At 31.2% G+C, this 19,350-nt stretch overlaps 2 protein-coding genes and 1 long non-coding RNA gene across 10 annotated transcripts in view; 1 reads left to right on the plus strand and 2 right to left on the minus strand.

The window, feature by feature from the left end:
• Positions 1 to 49: 49 nt before the first annotated feature.
• On the minus strand, positions 50 to 1,908 carry LOC126874058 (polyglutamine-binding protein 1). Its single transcript, XM_050635678.1, has 6 exons — positions 1,654 to 1,908; positions 1,301 to 1,410; positions 1,017 to 1,192; positions 752 to 932; positions 503 to 666; positions 50 to 399 (listed from the first exon to the last, which is right to left on the minus strand). Exons 1-6 carry the CDS (start codon positions 1,721 to 1,723, stop codon positions 207 to 209), a joined length of 894 nt encoding a protein of 297 aa, XP_050491635.1. The 5' UTR covers positions 1,724 to 1,908; the 3' UTR covers positions 50 to 206.
• A 4,109-nt stretch (positions 1,909 to 6,017) lies between these two features.
• Positions 6,018 to 19,350, minus strand: part of LOC126874040 (myocyte-specific enhancer factor 2) — a 79,981-nt gene continuing 66,648 nt past the window's right edge. For 6 of the 8 annotated variants that reach the window (XM_050635621.1, XM_050635619.1, XM_050635620.1 and 3 more), the window contains 5 exons: positions 18,897 to 19,055; positions 16,729 to 16,864; positions 16,232 to 16,488; positions 15,554 to 15,738; positions 6,018 to 14,623 (listed from right to left, as the gene is read on the minus strand). In XM_050635621.1, the coding sequence (XP_050491578.1) occupies positions 14,173 to 14,623; positions 15,554 to 15,738; positions 16,232 to 16,488; positions 16,729 to 16,864; positions 18,897 to 19,055 (1,188 nt within the window). In that variant the 3' untranslated portion in view covers positions 6,018 to 14,172. The remainder of the gene's footprint in view (positions 14,624 to 15,553; positions 15,739 to 16,231; positions 16,489 to 16,728; positions 16,865 to 18,896; positions 19,056 to 19,350) is intronic. The other 2 variants (XM_050635625.1, XM_050635627.1) reach the window with 2 other exon arrangements.
• Positions 16,871 to 18,244, plus strand: LOC126874078 (uncharacterized). Its single transcript, XR_007692658.1, has 2 exons — positions 16,871 to 17,606; positions 17,732 to 18,244. It is a non-coding gene; the product is annotated as an uncharacterized LOC126874078 (long non-coding RNA).

The following is a 19,350-nucleotide window of genomic DNA, read 5'->3' on the forward strand; positions in this document are numbered from 1 at the left end:
AATAAGATACAACACTATATGTTCAATAACAATAATAATAATCTTTAAATCATAGTTAATATTTTTTATTTAATTAGTCAGTCATTTATATATAGAGATAATATAATAATAAGATTACTGACAAATTCCGTAAGTTACACTATATTTACATTAGACATAAATGTATAATAAATTGCATAATAGACTAAATAGTATAAAAGAGAAATTTATTCTGGTTTTTCGGGACACGATACTTTAGGTTTGTTAGACGATTCTGAATCTGTTTTGTTAGCTCTATTTGATCGCAAAACCGCGCCTGGACTAGGATATGGCCTCATTTGATAAAGTGGTCCTGAAGCAGTTGTGTCTGCTCCTGTTTTAGCTTCATTGTGTCGTGCTAAACCATCAGACCATTTTCCCCTATAAAAATCAAATAATTTGAACGTGTTGTTGTCTATATATGAAAATTAATTTTATCATAATTACTTTATTAATATAAATTAATAAATAAAATGAAATTTACCGTGGAATATCACTGTAAGATGCTGGATCCATAGGATCTAAAGTTCTGTCTTTCTTCTCTTTGCTCTCAGATTTTTCTAATCTTTGATTTCTTTTACTATCTCCTGGTTTGTGTCTTGATCTAGTCTCTAATTTTTTATCTTTCTTTGTGTCTGGTTCATCCACCTAGATAATTAAACAATTATTTGTGATAGTGCTAAAATATACTGGGCATTACATTTTTATTAAATTGAAGAAACTGATTACTAACTTCCATTGGCTCTTGTTCACTACCACTGTCATCACTAGACATATTGTCATCCTGATCTGCTGCTTTTAGATGTAATTCTTCTCTTAACTGAGAAGCTGGTTGAGATATTTGACATTTTGGGTGGCCCGGTGGTAACCAAGATACCAAATCAGATGACCAGTCCCAATAATAATGTTGGCCACTATTGATGAATTAAATAATTATATGAAATTTGATATAAACATATTTTCCCTAGAAATTATAAGTAGAAAAAATTGATACTAACGATCCAGGGTCATAAACAGCTTTCCAGGTTTCTGGTAAGGGATACTTCTGTATTAATTTTAATTGCTTTTTCAAGTATTTGTCAGAAGGTTGTACATGTCCAAGACCCCATAACTCTTTGCACTTTTTTGTACATTCATGATAAATATTATACTTATTGGGACAACCACTATATCCCTAAAATAAAACGTTTATTATTTAATATTTTTATATTATGGATATTTGCATTATTATTTATCGTTACTGTATTTAATATTTTATAATAGTTTTTGATATAATATTTACCATAAATTTTTGTGATATGTCAATTTGGTTAATATCATCTTTTGTACTATCATAATCTTCAGCTATTACTTCTTCATGGATTTTTTTTCTTGATTCTTTTTTTGTAGATTCTAAAAATATTATTTGATTTATACATGATGTTGTATCCTCAGCATTTTTTAAATTTGATTATGTATGAAAACATTAAGGTTATGTTCATTCTGAATTACATATTAATAATTTGATCTTTATAGTATTTATGAAGCATAAAGTAGTAAGATAAAAAACTATTATTAATTAAATTATCAATTCGATATAAAATGATATTGTTGGTTATACTGTGTTTTATGCACAAATGAATAAAATTATTATACCGTGTTTTTCTGATCCAGTAATAAGCCCTCTTTTAGCAAGCCGTGCAGCTAATGCAGCTGGAAGTGGCATTTTAGAATTTTAGTACTTCTTCACTTCCTTTCTTTCAAGTATGCTCTTAATATGAAAATATTCACACAATTTACCAACAGAAAATTTCCTTATTCGAATTTCGAATACACGTAAATTTCAGTCTGTCGGAACTTACATAACCTCATAACATTTAACGACGAAAGCGCCAAACAAATTCCAGATAGATGTAGATATATGATATATGTATAATTTTCTAAATCTTTTTTATCATTGTGAAATAATTTTTTAAATTTCAAAATTAAGCTATTTCCTATGAAATTATTCAGAAATTTTTATTTTTTATTTTTAGTAACTAAAAGTAGTCGTTGCCTACTGTTGGTAAGTGTAACAATTTAAATGCCTTTACTCCTTGTAAAGTTTAGAAACAAAAAAATGTATTCATAACAAGATTTGATTTTGTAACTTTCATTACTATAGTTTTGATAATTTTATATTGCATATCATTTTTACTATATACGTATGTAGCTTTCATGACTTCTGTTTTATAGTTTTATAGTTTTTATTACACATTATTTTACATACTTCAAACACCCTGAAGACACTGAGTATATTTTTAAATCTATAAAGAAGAAAATTTAATTGTAATTTCTAGAACTTGTCCTTAATTGTTAAAAAAATGGTTTAAATATGTACAAGAATACATGCGAAACAATTATTATAAAGCTGAAAAAATATGATAAGATGTGGACTATGGATTTTACACACATTGATTCAAGCGTCTTGAATAGATGAAAGGATAGAATAAGGAGAAATGGGGTAAAAAAATAATTTCGAAAAAATGCTCGACTTCATAGACGACACATGGTGACAGTAATCGTTCAGAATATATTTACAAGAGCAGTACAAAGAATAACGCGATATTACACGTACATATTTGTTGATACGTATACTAACAAGTAATTGGTAAGCAGGTGAACAGTTTAATTGTTAATTGAGGCACGTGACAATAAGGCATTTCTACAGAGGACAAAATACGATCGTGCATATGTAAGATTTCATTTTTCCACGCTTCTTCAATGTTTGTTCATTATTTAAAGCATCTTGAACTTGTTAATTATATTTGAGAACGATTTGCGACTTCTGTATATCATGTGTTCCTCTTAAAAAGCTGTTAGAGTCATATGTGCCACGTGTTGTATTAATCATGATTATTTAAAAATTTTAAACACACGTATATCTTCTTTAAAACATGCCTTTTACTTTTTATTAAAAAATATCTTAGGAAGAATTTTATTTCCTTTTTTAAATTGACTTAATTTTTTTTTTTAGGTCATACATCTCTAAATTTCAAGCTCAATAAAAAGACATTTTATGCCATGACCTGTAACAACATGATCTTGGAGTAATATTAACTAAATTTAAAATATATTAGCAATATGCACTTTATTACTAAAAGATGAAAACATATATAGCGAAAATGTTTAACGAGATCACTGTAAGTGAAACACCTATACATACTAATATAAATCAACGAAAATATTTTACCGATACCTCAGATCTTTTGAAGATCATGTTGCAACAGGATATTGAACTCGCTCTATAATTATGATAATTAACAGACTGCAGATATTTATGCATTTATGAGGAATTTAAAGTGGAAAAACCCTCAGAATGGATATAATGCATAAAAATGTATACAATACCCAAAATACATGATATTTAAAGAATGAAACAAATTTTTGTTTAGATTCTATTTCATTAATCATATTTATAAAAATATGAATATTGTTTGGATATTTGCAGTCCAGTAATTTACAATAACCTTGAATGCACACATTGTTTTTTGCTAATTCTTAGTAAATTTTAGACTAATTTCTTTTCAAGATTTTTGTTTATATGTTTTAGAATATCGAAGGCATTAAAAATATAATGGCAAACAAGAAACCTCTGAACGTCTGTAACGTCTGAAAATTTAGTTAACGTAACCGAGCGAAGTAGAGTCGTAGAGCGGCGCTGATCTTACATGTACACGATCGTATGAATTACATTAGTGGACGTCACAATGAAAGTTGTGTTAGTACGTCGGTGCAAAAAATGCGTATCTGTGTGTTATTTATCGCTTCTCTGCGTCTCATTACACCGATTACTGATTACACAATAGTATACCACATTATGTATTCGTTTAGAATGTGTTCATGTATACTTGTGTATGTACGTGTTATGTGTGTGTATGCATGTGCACAGATTGTACAAACGTGGTAGAAAGATTTATCGATAGAAAATTAATTACAAGTTTGAAAGTAAAGAGTCTTGAGATCAAGAAGTGTCGAAGTTTAGATAGATTATGATGATCGAGCGACATCCAATGGGTACGGATTGTACACATGTAATATGGTGTTTCAACATTTGCGGTGCGACACTTTACACAAGGAAAATACGTGTTTTCGTTCCTATCGAGAAAACAGAAAGAGAAAGAGACAATGAGATAATGAAGCAGAAACGCGCTTCTCACTGATAGAGAACAAAATTATTAAAAAATTATCTAAGAATTTCGACACACAAAACAATTTGAAAAAATGAAATACCTGAAAAATATTAAAATTATAATTTTATAATTTTAACAATTTTCTAGTAATATTTTGCTTCAAAAATTCTTTTGTAATTCGTTAATTTTAGCCACAAAAAAATTGAAATATAGGAATAGTATTTTGTATAGACAATATGCACGTGTTCGTTTTTTGTATATGATCAGGAATATTGAACAACGAAGATGTATATATTAAGGGGAAAGAGATGTTTACGAAGTGGACAGTCATGAGATCAATGAATGAAACATGATTATGAATTAAAGAGAAGAATTTACAATGACCACAGAAACACATCACAGTGTTAGTAGTTTTGTTTATTGGAACGTGTGCGAATCTTATTGTTGGTCTTTCATTTTAAAACATGATATATAAGTGTTTTAGTAGATGAGTTATTATAAGTTTTAAAAAATTTCAAATGTAGAAATTTTTAATAGAAAATTCATATTTCATTCGTACACGTCCAATGGCTCAACAAAGACGCACAGTTTACACAACAATATGTGTATACACATTTTTTCTAGCCACATAATTTATGCGAATGGATTGTAATAGATGAAATATATATTTTCTACTGTGTTTTAATATATATTATCTTCTTGAAACGAAGATACTATCTTTCTATTAACCAATTCTTTAATTTAAAAAGACTCTGAATTCTCTTAAATTTTTATGATTTTAATTTTAAGTGTTCATTAAATCTGGAAAAATTCACAAATTAAGAGAATATAACAAATGCATATATCACATATTTTACAATCCACTAACATTGAAGAGAAGACCATGGAACAGGCAATATTTTGTAAATACATCAATTATTTTGTACATAGGAAACTAATGATTTTTTAGTCTCACACATACCTCTCGACATCATATCCGGTATCGAAGAAACTCAGATTCGAGCTTAAATTTGAATTCATTTTCTATAAAATTTCCTTTCTCCTTATAACACTGAACCGTTAGAAAAATATTTAACTATGAATTATATTATATCTGTGCTTCGGTAAAAATGGCACCTTTTCTAACATAATTCTTGTGCGAAAAGATAAATCAATTGATCAAAACAATCGATTTATTTAAAAAAGATTTCACTAGAAAAAAATACAATTATCGTGTACCTATTTTATGCAAGTTCTTTGAAGGTTAGTCGAATGTTAAATACATTAATTGTATAAGATATCTAACCTTCAAAAAAAGATATTCGTAACAAAATTTGACTGTACAAATTATATCACAATTGGTGAAAAATTGTTCATTTGCTTCGAACAAACCATGTATAGATGTTGGTACACACTTTCCAAGCACGTGCGAATCCGATATTTTTCTCTGCGTAGCACACTATAATTTATGAATGACCTTGGTGGTCCAACGTTCAAATTTTTCTATAACTTCCTAACACTTTACTTCTTTTCTTATTCTCCTGCATTCTATATTTTCAAAATTTATCTACATTTAATCAAAAAAAAAAAAAAAAAAGAAAAATAATTAATATATATAAATATAAAGAATCATAAAAATGTCATTAAGCCTTAAAGAATATTAAGGGACGTTAGTACTATGATAAATTAATTTTAAACAATATTGTTCGCAAAATATATCGATATCGATATTATTATTATTATTTCCCTATTCTGAAATTTCGGAATTCATTTTTTTTTTTTCAAAATTCGACTAACCTATCTTTCGATCGATCGATCGACTCGATTCGCACATGCTCGAGTGGCACTTAAATAAAATACTGCCAAATATAAAAACCAAGTAAAATGTATTCTATGAGAAACATCATATCATTATGCTGATACACTGAAATATAACCACAATGCGTGTTTACAATGTTTCGCGCGCGCACGTGTTCATGTCATATGTGTGTTTATACGTCTGTAAAATGTTTATGCGTATATGTGTATTTTAGTGTATTGTTATGTACGAGGAGAAATAGTTTTTGTGATGTGCATAGAGACCGTACGAAATAATCATCGATATTAATTTTCCCTAATTTCTCAAACCTAATTCGCTAATAATTATACTGACCGAGCAATGGATGATGCGGCGCGTATGGTAGTTTGTGATCAGTAATAATAATAATAATAATAATAATAATAATAATAATAATAATAATAATAATAATAATAATAATTAATAATAATAATAATAATTAATAATAATAATAATTAATAATAATAATAATAATAATAATAATTAATAATAATACAGATATAACGATAATAATAATAGTTAATAATAATAATAATAGTAATAATAGTGGTGATCGTGGTAGTACTAGTAATAGTTATAGTAATAGCAAATAGTAATAATCGCGATGACCGATGATCGATGAAAGATGGGCCTTGACAAGGATTCACGATGATTATTATTATTCGTATAGGATATTGACAATAACATGTAACAACGACCGGATATGTCGAGCACCAAAGAAATACGTGTAATCTAGTTATGTTTAAATCGGGCAATTGCGAGCACTTTAAAATAAGTTATTTTTTTTAGGTTGGTTCTACCGTCATCTTTATATTTTAACAATGAAAAGGGTCGAAGTATTACGTCAATCGATAACAATAGATAAGAGAATCGTAATAGAGAATATTTTTATATATAATCGTAATAGAGAGTATCCTCAGAATGATAATGGATTTTTAACAGTTTTATTATTGAACAAGTGTCTAATTGGCAATCTCAATTAAAAAAAATATAACGTTATTAAAGAAATACATCGGTCGTTTGGAAAAGGCAAAGTGAGCAATTCCACAAATTAAAATGCAGAGAAAGGTGATGGTGTTATCACTTTTCAAATTTTAGGATTCGCTGTTACTTATATCACTCTATTAGAATAAATAAATTTGTGGGAATAAATCTTGTAACTTGTGTAATTATGAATATGAAAATTAATTACGAAATTGACAAAGAGTGGAGTTAATGGGCTTGGTTCGTAAGAGGCTCATATGTTATTAAATTAACGCTATTTTAATATTAATTTCTGAATATTAGGTATGTCTTTATCGATTTAAATTTTAGTTTTGCATATTACAAAAATGTTTAATTTTAAATGTATTCATTCAACGCAATTTAATTGTGATCGACTTTTTTGTGAATGATTATCGAAACGGGGAAAAGTAAGAAGAAAGAAAGTGACTCGCATGTGCTCGATTTTCGCGCGACAATTGCCGGTACCATTTCTATTCTGGTGTGTCCATTATTGTACCATCATCAGCGTGTGACATCTTTTTCGACGTGCATTATCAATGAACAAACAAGACGAATAAGCGTGTCCTTCGTAAAATCGTCTCGCAAATTTCACGGATATACAACGATCTTGACAACCACGTGACAGAGGTGATGAATTACAATTACGATTTTTCAATAGTTCAAGAATATTACCAGAAAAAAGAGCACAGAGAACGAAAAAAGGTCGAAAAAGAAAGAAACAAATAAGGAGGATATGCAAAGGAAAAAAAGATGATCGAATTGTCTCGGTTTGAAAAATGGTGAGAAATGTTCACGATAAATGACACTATTATGAATTACGGGAGGGGGAAAAAAAAAGAAAAATAAAAAAAAGATTACTTTCCTTTCTGTTTTCGCAGATTTATCACTGGCTACTTAAACGCACAACTCTATAATACGCCATAATATATTTTTTCTGCTTTTTCTTGTGTTTGTGTTTGTCTGTTTAATAATAATATCTATATAGCACGTTACGCGGTTACTTTTTTTAACTTCGGTATAATTACATATACAGAGTGGTTGTTATTTCTTTCTATTGTTAAACTCCTTTATACACTTTTTTCCTTTTCCTCTTTTTCTCGCTCTTTCTTCATTGTACTCTGCACTCGACGTTCAAGTGGGCCGCTCTTTCTTTTTGTTTGTCAACAGTGCAACGTAAACAGATTTTTCATTCTTCACCATTTGCTTCTTTATGTATATATATATATATATCGTACAAATAACAATATATCGCTACGCAATAATATTTAAAAAGTATGTTAATAATAACCATACACGCGGATTCCGTGCGTCTCGAAACTATAGATCGATCAATCGATCGATACAAACACGAAAAACAAGAATCCCCTTCGAATCGAGGATTATTTTATATATTTATATATATTTTTCTATTTTTTTTCAGCTTTTTTCCCTTTTTATTATTTATCAGACAGACAACGTTGAAAAAAAAAGGGAGATCGTTATCGATTGATCGATCGGAGGGTAAGTTTCGACAATAAACACACGATCGATGGTTAACAATAAAATGGCGGTATATTCTTGAGTTTTACCTTTAAAAATGTGATGCTACGTGGCTTTACAGATATGTTCAGTATTTTTAAATTTACTTTTACATACGTATATATATATACATATATATTTTATGTATATTAGATTCACTTTTACTCTGCAGTGACAACAGTTGTGGCTAGTACATTTATACATCCTCGTATAGTAATTATAGTTCAACTTTCCATCTCTTCCAACATCATTTTCTTTCTTTTTTCTGCAAATATTCGCTTCGCTATATCATCCTTTCAAAAGTGATACTTGTGCCGTGCTTTGAGTTTTCGACCATGTTTATACATACACACATGTCGCTTTTATATTTTTTTCTATTCAGTTCAAATCGAAGTTACAACATCGATTTCTCGGATACTCGATTCGATTTTTCGCAATCGATCCGTGACAACGAACAGCGATAACGGTCGAAAAATATAGGGAGATACTTCGAGATCGCATAAAGATAGAATAGAGATCTTGAATTTTCAAAATTCTTTAATTTTTTCATTATCATATCATTATTTTATCATTAAGAATCTTGATTTATAGTTAAGCTCGGTTGCATTACAAAATATCAACTACTTTTTTCTATGTAGTATTTTACAAGAAACGCTACGAGAATTTTCTGTTCAATTTCTTTTCTATTTTTTTTTTGTCTCCTTCCCTTTATAAGTAACAAATAAATAAAATTTACTTAGGAAAAATCTTATTTCCTATTCGTTAAAGAGACGTATTTTCCAGTTTCGTAATGTTTTACGAATAGATCGATCGTTCCGCGATATCTTAAACGAAAATGATCGCTTGTTAAAAATCGGTTGGTTCCCAACAGTTCACAACGATTCGCTTTCAAAGGCACGAAAGGTTAATAAATCGATTCGTTAACTAAACTCTTTTTATATATTTACAACATCTTTTTTATTATATATATTTCTTTTCTATTCTAAAAAATATCCGAGTTTTGGAGTCATTCGAATGCGTCAAATAATTTCGAATACTTCGGTTGGAGAAATTATCCAATCTCTTCAATGTTTAAACGGTCCTCCGCGACGTAACGATGGCGCCACAGTGACGAAACATTTTGAGACGAGAACTTCGAATATTTAGACATCCTCGGATATATATATTAAAAAGGAATTGTTTTTCTATTCAAAATGATTAATTAATTTTTTAGAAAGCCGTCCAACATCCGACTATTCGAAATTGCACGAAATCCTCGAGTAACGAATGTTTCTTCGAAAAGACGAAGAAGAATGAGGAGTAATGGGAAATTTGTTAAAAAAAAAAAAAAAAAAAAAAAAATCGAAGCGAGCATCCATTTGAGTTCTGCACGTGGCCAATAAAAACACGGTTTCCGATAACGGTCTTGTCCAACAACTTTGCTCCCGTACAAAAGGCTCTAATTCTGTTTCTCTACGTTTTTTTTATCTTCTTTTTATGCTTTTTCTTGTTAACTCCTGTATGTCCTATAGTTTAATGCATACGACAACATTTTCTAAATGATGGTCCATTTCGTTTCACAGCGTTCCAACAACTTCGATAATAGTCTCTGAGTTCTCAACTACTATATAATCGCCGACGCTTTACGTATTTGCAATCGAATATTTTTCGTTCAACCCTTGTTGTAGGTACAACCGTTTGACCAATATAGGAGAGTATAAAATTCTTCTATTTAAATTAATTTAATTGATCCAACTTAGAGGATGGTGAAATTCTCTCCAAGAATAAATTGGATAATGGTACCATTTTGTCTCTCTCTATTTATCATAAGAGATTGGCAAATATTAATTATATAACGTCATATATAATATATAACACTTAGTAAATAAGTAAATAATCTTTCAACAGGGTTAGAACCGACGTAATAGTTTAACAAGAGGACCAAACAGATACACCATTTAAAATGGTACAAAACTCCATATTGATTTCTCGGTTGTGCCCCGAACAAGATGTAGATACAGATCGAATTTGCTCGCGCGTATTTGTGTGTATGTGAGTGTAACTTATGCAACTTACTTCATCATCATATTAAAAATATACATTAAAATGGTACGCACAATCGCGTCGTTAACGTACACCATTTAACAAGTTCCCTACCTTAAGTGGTACCACTACGTATTTCTTAATTTTTCACGTGGGTATCTTACAATAAAATAGATCGGTAAGCAAATCGTAATCCTTGCCTTGTTACGAGACCATGAGTACCGGTGGATCAAATTAGAACGATTTCTCTCAGGCAGTCTAGCATTAGAAGTACGCCTAATAATCGGCTAGACGAGACATTAACTACGTATGCATTGTAAAAGAATATATTACATGCTTCATAACTCTGTATAAATTGCATGAGGTCACAACTGAAGATTGAATTTTGAATTTTGTGCATTAAGCGAGAAAAAATTGAACTAGTTCACATTATTGATTTCCATAAGTTTGAGATAATGTGTACTTGGGACATCATAGATTAGCTTCTTTAGTGTATCTTGTACTTATCTGCTATATTAAGATATGAAATGAAGAACGATTTTTACCTCAATCAAACTCTTACATTCATCTTTCTGAAATATGAAAACATACTATATAATATGTCAGTCAAAGTATTCAACATTATCTTGCAGCGTTCTCAAACTTATGATCAGTAGTTATGTCTTGTGCCAAATTTATTTGTTGAATCTTTTTGAACTCTCGAGTATCATTATTTCTATTGATTACATGTAGATATGAAAAGTTTGTGCAAATCGCTTTGTCTTATACATACAAATGAAGCACAATAATAACACTGGTTGTTTACAACACTGCCGAGAAATAATCGTAAAATATCAAGTAACGGATAATATAATTCAATAATTATATTATTCAATGCGATCCACCTGTAGCGATTTAAAAATTGAAAACAATGCAATCGTATCGTAGATTATCTTTCAAGGATTTACTTCAGGCATGTACACTTAAGTTCAGAGATATATATAATATATATCGATATATATATATACATACATATATATTATATATACATATATATATATATATATATATAATACCAATTCAAATACAATAAATTTTGCATCAATAGGAAAATGTTTAATAACTAGTGGAGACATATATATATATACTTTTTTTTAATACATTAAATCTTACTTTTTTCGTTATGAAAAATAACAATTTCTTTATACTTTTTTTTCTTTGATAAAAAAGTGTGTTGGCTAAGAGATTGCACTTTGTGATCATCTTAAAAATTTGTGATTAATCATTAGTGACTATACATTATATATCTTATGTTTCGCACACCGATTGTTCGTACAGTCATTAGATAGTTTCTAACTGCAACGTTAGTAAAGAAACAAATTAATATCGAAGATTCATACGACTCTTCTTTCTTTACCTTCTTTAACGTACGTATAATATAATCTTCGGTTACAGTATAACCAAGACTGACTTGCCAGGTTGTCGATTCGTCGACAGAACGTTGTAAAACAAAGTCTATGATTCCACTAATTTGTGTAGTACGGATAAACCTTTCTACCACTCTTTCTCTCTATTTTCTTCTTTCTTTCTCACTCTATTCAACATTTCTTTATTTTACTATTTTTAATCCACTTTTTTGTATCTTTCAGTATGATACACACTTTTCTTTACACGTAGCTTGTCGACGAGTCACCTTATGCGAGTCACAACGTGAACAAGTCAACCTGAAGGAGGGCCACAAATGGTGCCAGGCACTATTTATTCATATACCGTTTGTGTATTCCATTAATTACGTTAATTAATTACAGTAATGTACCAAATACGACTCTTGAGAGCAGCTCGCACCAGGATACATCCTGAGATTGAGTAAAGCATAGGCTGAGACCATCCCGAAAGCGGTTTAACTTAGGAAGAAGACTTTCTGCATTTTACAATTGCAACCCTATCTTGCCAACTAATTATGGATTTGACTAACAAAGCATTTTACAAGGATGTACTATATATAATAAATATTCTCTTTCCCTATATTTCATATTTAATTTAACTGTGTTCCACTGTTATAGAAAAATCGTGTGCCATGAATATTGGATTTAAATACTGATTCAAATAAATTTGCTAATTCTCATAGATTATTATTTGGAGATAAATGCTTACAGAGGTGCAAGCTCTCGTTGTGTATGACTTAGGCGTTAAGGGTTGCAAAGTTTCTTCCTTCCGTGTCACCTTTCACTTTTTTTCTTCATATCAAATGTGCAAAATACTTGTGGAAAATGTATATAACGTATGTATATATGTATACATCTGCAAGTTCGTGTGTATATACCTTTCTTTTCTGTTTGAATAATCAACACTATATTAGATGCTTATTTCACATGTAATATGCATATATCTCCTCTATTATCTCATAATAATCAATATATTAATTTTCGATCATATTTTTTTTTCTACTGAATATCGTAATTATTTTGAGTACAGCAGCCGATTAATTATTCAACATCTTTTTGTTTATTAGCGGACATAGACCGTTAATTAGTACGCTAAGAAAAAAGAAAAAAGAAAAAGAAGAGGGAGAAACTCCGTTACTTTAAAAACAAACCCAACGATTTGTTAAAAAGAAAATTAAACGATCTAAGACTCATGAATGTATACATTTTCTAATAAAATGTACTCCATTGATCGTTTACAAAGTAAGAGTATGATTCTTTTCTCTGGAATAAAGGAAAGAGATATTGCAATTACAAAAAAAAAAAAGAAAAATTGTAAAATTAAAATTTATATACTAATCGAATATCATTATTCTCTGACTAGGCATTCAATTAAGAGAGAAATTATGTTCATTGCTCTCGGCATTCATTATGTAAAAACATTAATTAACGGATTATGCCGCGGTCTTGCCTACCTACCATCATAACGCACAAAAAAAAAGAAACAAGTAACAAAGTACAATTATTTGTAAATCTCTAAACCGTAAATCCATTAAACGTTTTCGAAAGCTCTTAGAAATTCGGTTGTCGATGCACTTATCTTCCGAAATGCTGTGCTCCCGATTCGTTTCTTAACATCAATTCTAAACGTACCGCCATTACCTTTCTTCACTCGGAATAGAATATATCTTCGCCATTAGCGACAAGTATCAAAGACACAATATGCCATGTCACGAAGAAAATGACAATGAATAAATGACATATATACAAACAACTTTTGTATTATATACATGAAAATATACATATATATATATCTTTTATATATAATGGATATTATATATATATATGTATCCATCATATATTGTATAATATAATATATATATATATACGTGTAACGCTTCAACATTATGGCACCGTTATTTAATCGTCAAACAAACGTATTCTTTTATGTGTATGCGTATGTATGTGTATGTGTCGTGTTACGTGTGTTTCTGGACTTTTAAAATATAAACAAATTTGTGTCCTCTCTTGTCCAGCCAAAGTCGGACTCTTCGTAAGGATTCTTCGTCTTACGCGCGCATCCAACTACAAGAAGAGAAAAAAAAGAACCATGGCCGAACATTGCGTATAATAATTAACGAGTCTTTGACTTCAAGTCCCGGAACTTTTCACAAAAGCACTATACGCCGTTGTACGTAGAGGTATGAAACGATCGAGCGATTAACCGTTACGATTGATATTAAGTCGCCCAGCCCTCAGTGATCCTGGAACGCTTCATCAGCGGTCCATTCTCATAGTCTGAGTTATTCCCACCGTTTCCCCCGGCGTTCGAGTGACTCGTTCGAATATCTGCCACTGTGCCGCTTCCAGGTGACGGAAGGTTCGTCGGCGTTATACTACCGGAGTGAGATGGCGGTGGATTACTGCTCGGTCTGCTCGACACAAGATTCAACGATTGTGGCCCCGGATGAGGTACATGATGTGGAGGTGGTGCACCGGTACTGGACGAAGGTCCCACGTTCAGAGTCGTGTGATGAAGATTGCTGGTATTACTCGGCCCGCTGTTCGAGCCACTGTTGCCACCGTGAGGATCTCTAGGTGGACTAATCGGTTCACTTTTTATCTTCACTGGTAATGGCGACGTGGCCGGTGGCGGTGTACTGCTCGACACTGCCAGATGGGGAAGACCACTGTAATCAAATAAATTTGAAGATATTAGATTCGATTATGAGGATTCCAGCAAGATTGATTCGCACTCTAAAGTATAACATCTCTGAGGAGAATATGCTGACTGAAGATATAAGACCAGGTCTTGACTGAAGAAATTGTATATAATAATTAAATTGAAAAGAAACTATGGCTTGGATTAGGTTTATCTTATGTATCTTTCTAGAATATCATTTAACAGATTTACTAACACATATTGATTATTATAAACCTTACACTAGCATCAGAAGCAAGATAAAATATGCAAAAAGCCGTCAATGTATTAAATATGAGTACATAAGCATAATATGTTTTAAAATAAGTATATATCGTTAAAGCTCATTGTCACTTCATAGATGAACTGTTATGTGGGTTTAGCATTTAATAAGTTTGAGTAGCCAAAGTAATTAATTGACAAAATATTTTTGTTCAAGATCCATGTTTCTTTTAGATCCAAAGGATTTGGGATAAACTGATATGAAGATAGTTTTAAAACTTTGAAAATTTGACTGCCGAAAAAGAATTTTAAATCTCAGTGAAAAATGATACGACTCACTAGCATGCTACAAACAACTATCCAAATAAGAAAAAAAACTATAAACCTCCAGTGGACGTTGTCTGATATTTTTATCATCAACTTGGATAAATATAGAAGATCCGTTGTTAGAACGAGTACAGTCGTTGCAAGCACGATTAAACTTTACAAATAATCTTTAATCTTTTCTTGAATAAGCGTTTATACAATATTTTGCGTTGTAAGCTTGTTTCTAAATATATTTTCGTTTGTAGGAAAGATGACGTACACGTGAATGAACAAAATGTAATTAGAGACTCTTAAAAAGTTTTGAATGATAGATTATACCAACTGGACATATAGTTTCCTTTCACAAGAATAATTATGAAATATGATTTACCTGATGCTGGACATGGTGGCTGCCGAATACATTGATAAGTCATCAACGTACCTCTGATGAGACCATGCTAAGCTTCCTAAGTCTGAGGAATAATCCGTTGGTCCAAAACTAGAATATCCAGCTGGAACTGATGGTGTTTGTAGTGCTACTACTGGTGTGTTCAATGTGGATTGTGCATGGCCACTCTGTATACCGGAAACACAAAACAAAAGGCCAATTAGAATGAAATATTGTGTAATTACATAAGGGTACTTTTCATGTATCTATATATTACTATCCATAGTGTGTGAAATTGCACACAATTACACACAGTTAGACTATTAGATCACTAGGAAATTGCTATAAAATATCTTACATTATATTTAAATACTAAAATATAGTGATTTTAAATTTGCGAATTACACACCATAAAATTAACAAAAATTTAGAATTTGAATTTTCATGATTCCTTTTAAATGAGAATTGAAATCCACGATTAAGAAAAATAAAGATTTCTAAAATTTCATTTCGAAAATTTCATTTCAAACAAAAAATATCCAATGTAATGATAAAAAACATAAAGTATATAGAAATATCATTAAAGTATAACTCAATTCCAAACTCAAAAAATATGAAATAAAATTTTTAACTGAATGCACTGAATAAAATGCATTGAAATCAAGCACAGTGCGTACTAACATCGTAACTAGTGTCTTCGGAGAGAGGTTGCGTAAGGGGTGTTGGAATAACTACTCGAAGATTAGTCCTGTGAGGATGAGGCGGCGGTGGAGGAGGCGGAGGTTGTGGTGAATGCCTAGACGGATTACTGCCTTTGTTTGCACTGCCTCCTCCGACTCCTAGTGCCGGCGAAGGTCCTGGACTAGGTGAACCTCCTAGTGGTGATGCCGATGGTGGGTAACCATTACTCATTTCCAACATCCCTCCTGGTGGATATACTATAGAAAAACAACAAAATTAAGATTTATCGTTTTAGTAACTAATATAGGAATTAACTTATCACAATTATTATTAATATGTCGCACTAATAAAAATTGCAAAAGTTAAAATCTTTATTTGCTGAATAACTGAATTACTAATTATTTAGATACTATTCTTAAAAAATTCTTTTCTTTCCATCACGAATCTATTAATATTCTTGCAGATCAATATGTAAAGTTTAAGAATCGATTACATACCTGAATCTGTTTCAGAAGACGACGGTCTTGGAGAAATGCTGGTATGCGCCATTTGGGGACTAGATCCAAGTAGAGATTCGCCATAACTATTTACTGGTACGGATACAGGTAGAGTGTAATTAGATTGTCCCATTGCCTGAAATCGCAGTAAATCACGACGACATTATTAATACAATGTTCACCAATGATAGACTTCAAGAGAATTGGCAAATTCTGATAAGGTCTTCGTTTCGAGATTACGTCTTCATTATCCCCTTGCCCATTTCTGCTAGATAAAATTCAATAGTCAAAATAAAAAAAAAAATATATATATATATACATATAAAACACCCGATCAAACAAAATAAATGCAAAAGCAAATTTATATCCATTCTGTGCATAAATAAAATAAATTGCAAGGAATTCCTACAAAAAAATAAAACATAGAGTCATACCTTTATATTTATATAAATGGTGATATTGAAATTTTCAGGAATATATATTTTTCCAAATTGTACAAAAATAATTCCTATAAAAAGATTGAAAAAAGAAAATATAAAAAAGAAAGGATAATACTTCGTATTTATATATTTAATGTTATACATGTGATTAAAAATTTTGTGATTATAAATTTTGAGATATACATTGTCCAAATTATAAAAAGATAGTACATATAAAAAATGTTTAAAAAAAGAAGTAGGAAAGAAGGAACATCTCAACCATATTTTTACATTTAAGTTAAACGCTATAAATGAGACTCAAACTTTTCAGTTATACGATATTCAAGGTTTCTCAAATTCTGAAGAAGACAACTAGCCTCTATTGCTTATTCTGCTTGCCAAAATAATTATGAATGCCGCATTAATCGCTACCAGATGAAGCTTGATACAATGTACACAGTAAGTCCGACAAACGAAACGAAAAACAGATTAACAACTAACCAGAGATTATAATACCCTGGTTTTAAATGTCTGCCAATATCATGGTTTAGAGGTACAAGCTTGGCTGTTTTGTAAACTTACAGGCTCACGTTGCGATAATAAATTAAACGGTGCGAATTAAATCGAACCGTCACTGATAAATTGCTTGATGGCGGATTGTTAAAACCTAATAAATGTAACCAGGAGGACTAACGAATTGCTTCGAGTCATGTGAAAACTCGGAGCCAGAGGTTCCCAAAGTGAAACACCAGAAGGAACAGCCGGCCATTGTAAACTTCCAGCTACTATACGTTTTCAAACTGATAACGAAGAACGGCACGCTATTAGATGTCGATAGTAAATTTATTATGGGAAGTTTGGTGATTACTTGAAGAATTTTTCTTCCTTAAAGTCATCGCTAAGATTGATCAGATTTCAGAAAGACGAAGTTATATAGGTAAAAATTATATTTATAACGATGTAAAGATGATTGTTTTTTTTTTATCGTAAACTATAATATTTAGACATATCGATTATATCTTTGAAATATATGTACTGTCATTTTACTAGTTTGAAACAATTTTTTAATAAAGAATTTCTCAGATTACAAATAAGAATCTATAGAATTTCAAGTTATAGTCTAATATTTAATATAGTTTTTGAAAATATACAGAAGAAAGGAAAATCCTTGGAATCTGAAATTCAGAAACAACAGAAATGTCAATAATCCCATTCCAGTTTCAATCACTCGTGATACTCAGCAACACAATCTCTCACCTTCAGCACTATCCGTTTCTACAAAGATCAAACCCATTAAGAACAGTGTACACCTAAAAATGCCAACTTGATATATGATACGATTTAGAAAAATAACAATTTCTCTCAATATACGTACGTATATAAAATTTCTTGCAATATATAAGGATTGAAGAATTTCACCATATACAAAAGAGAAGAGATGCCGGAGTTTCAAATATCCCAAAGACATCGATTACCGATCCCAATAACCTCAAATCACCAAAAATACCAAACCCCAAGTTCTACACAATCAAATTACAAAAACACTAAAAACTCTGAGCAATTTCGTACGCCTAAAATACCTAAGATCGACAATACCTATCACCGAGGGATTGTCGTTGCGGGACATCCACGCAATTTTTCCAGCCGTCCCAGGTATTCTCCTGGCCCGGGACTTTTTCTCTTTCTCCCTGTCTGTCCTCTCGACGTCAGTCGGCCGTCGAACAACACCGAACGACGACCTCCACTTACCCGAGTGCCGTTATGTTGGTGCCTCTGCATCATCAGTTGGAACTCCTCGTCGATCTTCGTGTATTTGGCTTCGGTGCGCGGAGTGAGATTGTACTCGATCGCGTCAGGCTCCGGACTTTCCGGGGACATGGCGCCCTTATGTTCCTTCTTGTTGAGTGCCTGCAAGTGTCAGCAGACAGGTTCACGTGACCACACCGCCCGAGGGCACTCAACCTTCGCATGCACGTTAATTTAAACGCCTAGCGTCACACACATACACATACGTATACACACAGTCGACTAATCTCTCTAGTTATTTTTCCTTCTCTCTGCTCTTATGTACGTAGCTTTGGTGTATTGGTTATTCGTGTGTGTACTTTTACTATTTGCATGGTAAGTGAGGTTACGTATGCGTTTATGGGTGTGTACGGGAGAGAAAAGGAGAGAAGATATCGCGTGTCACGCGACACGATGG

Source organism: Bombus huntii, chromosome 15, assembly GCF_024542735.1.
Source record: "Bombus huntii isolate Logan2020A chromosome 15, iyBomHunt1.1, whole genome shotgun sequence".
Taxonomy (NCBI): domain Eukaryota; kingdom Metazoa; phylum Arthropoda; class Insecta; order Hymenoptera; family Apidae; genus Bombus; species Bombus huntii.

What these genes read in the sequence shown, in the direction of transcription:
- LOC126874058 (XM_050635678.1), bottom strand. Translation starts at nt 1,723, where the DNA reads ATGCCACTTCCAGCTGCATTAGCTGCACGGCTTGCTAAAAGAGGGCTT. An exon ending in ACATATCACAAAAATTTATG is followed by an intron (nt 1,193 to 1,300) that starts GTAAATATTATA and finishes GTTTTATTTTAG; the next exon opens with GGATATAGTGGTTGTCCCAA. An exon ending in GCTGTTTATGACCCTGGATC is followed by an intron (nt 933 to 1,016) that starts GTTAGTATCAAT and finishes ATTCATCAATAG; the next exon opens with TGGCCAACATTATTATTGGG.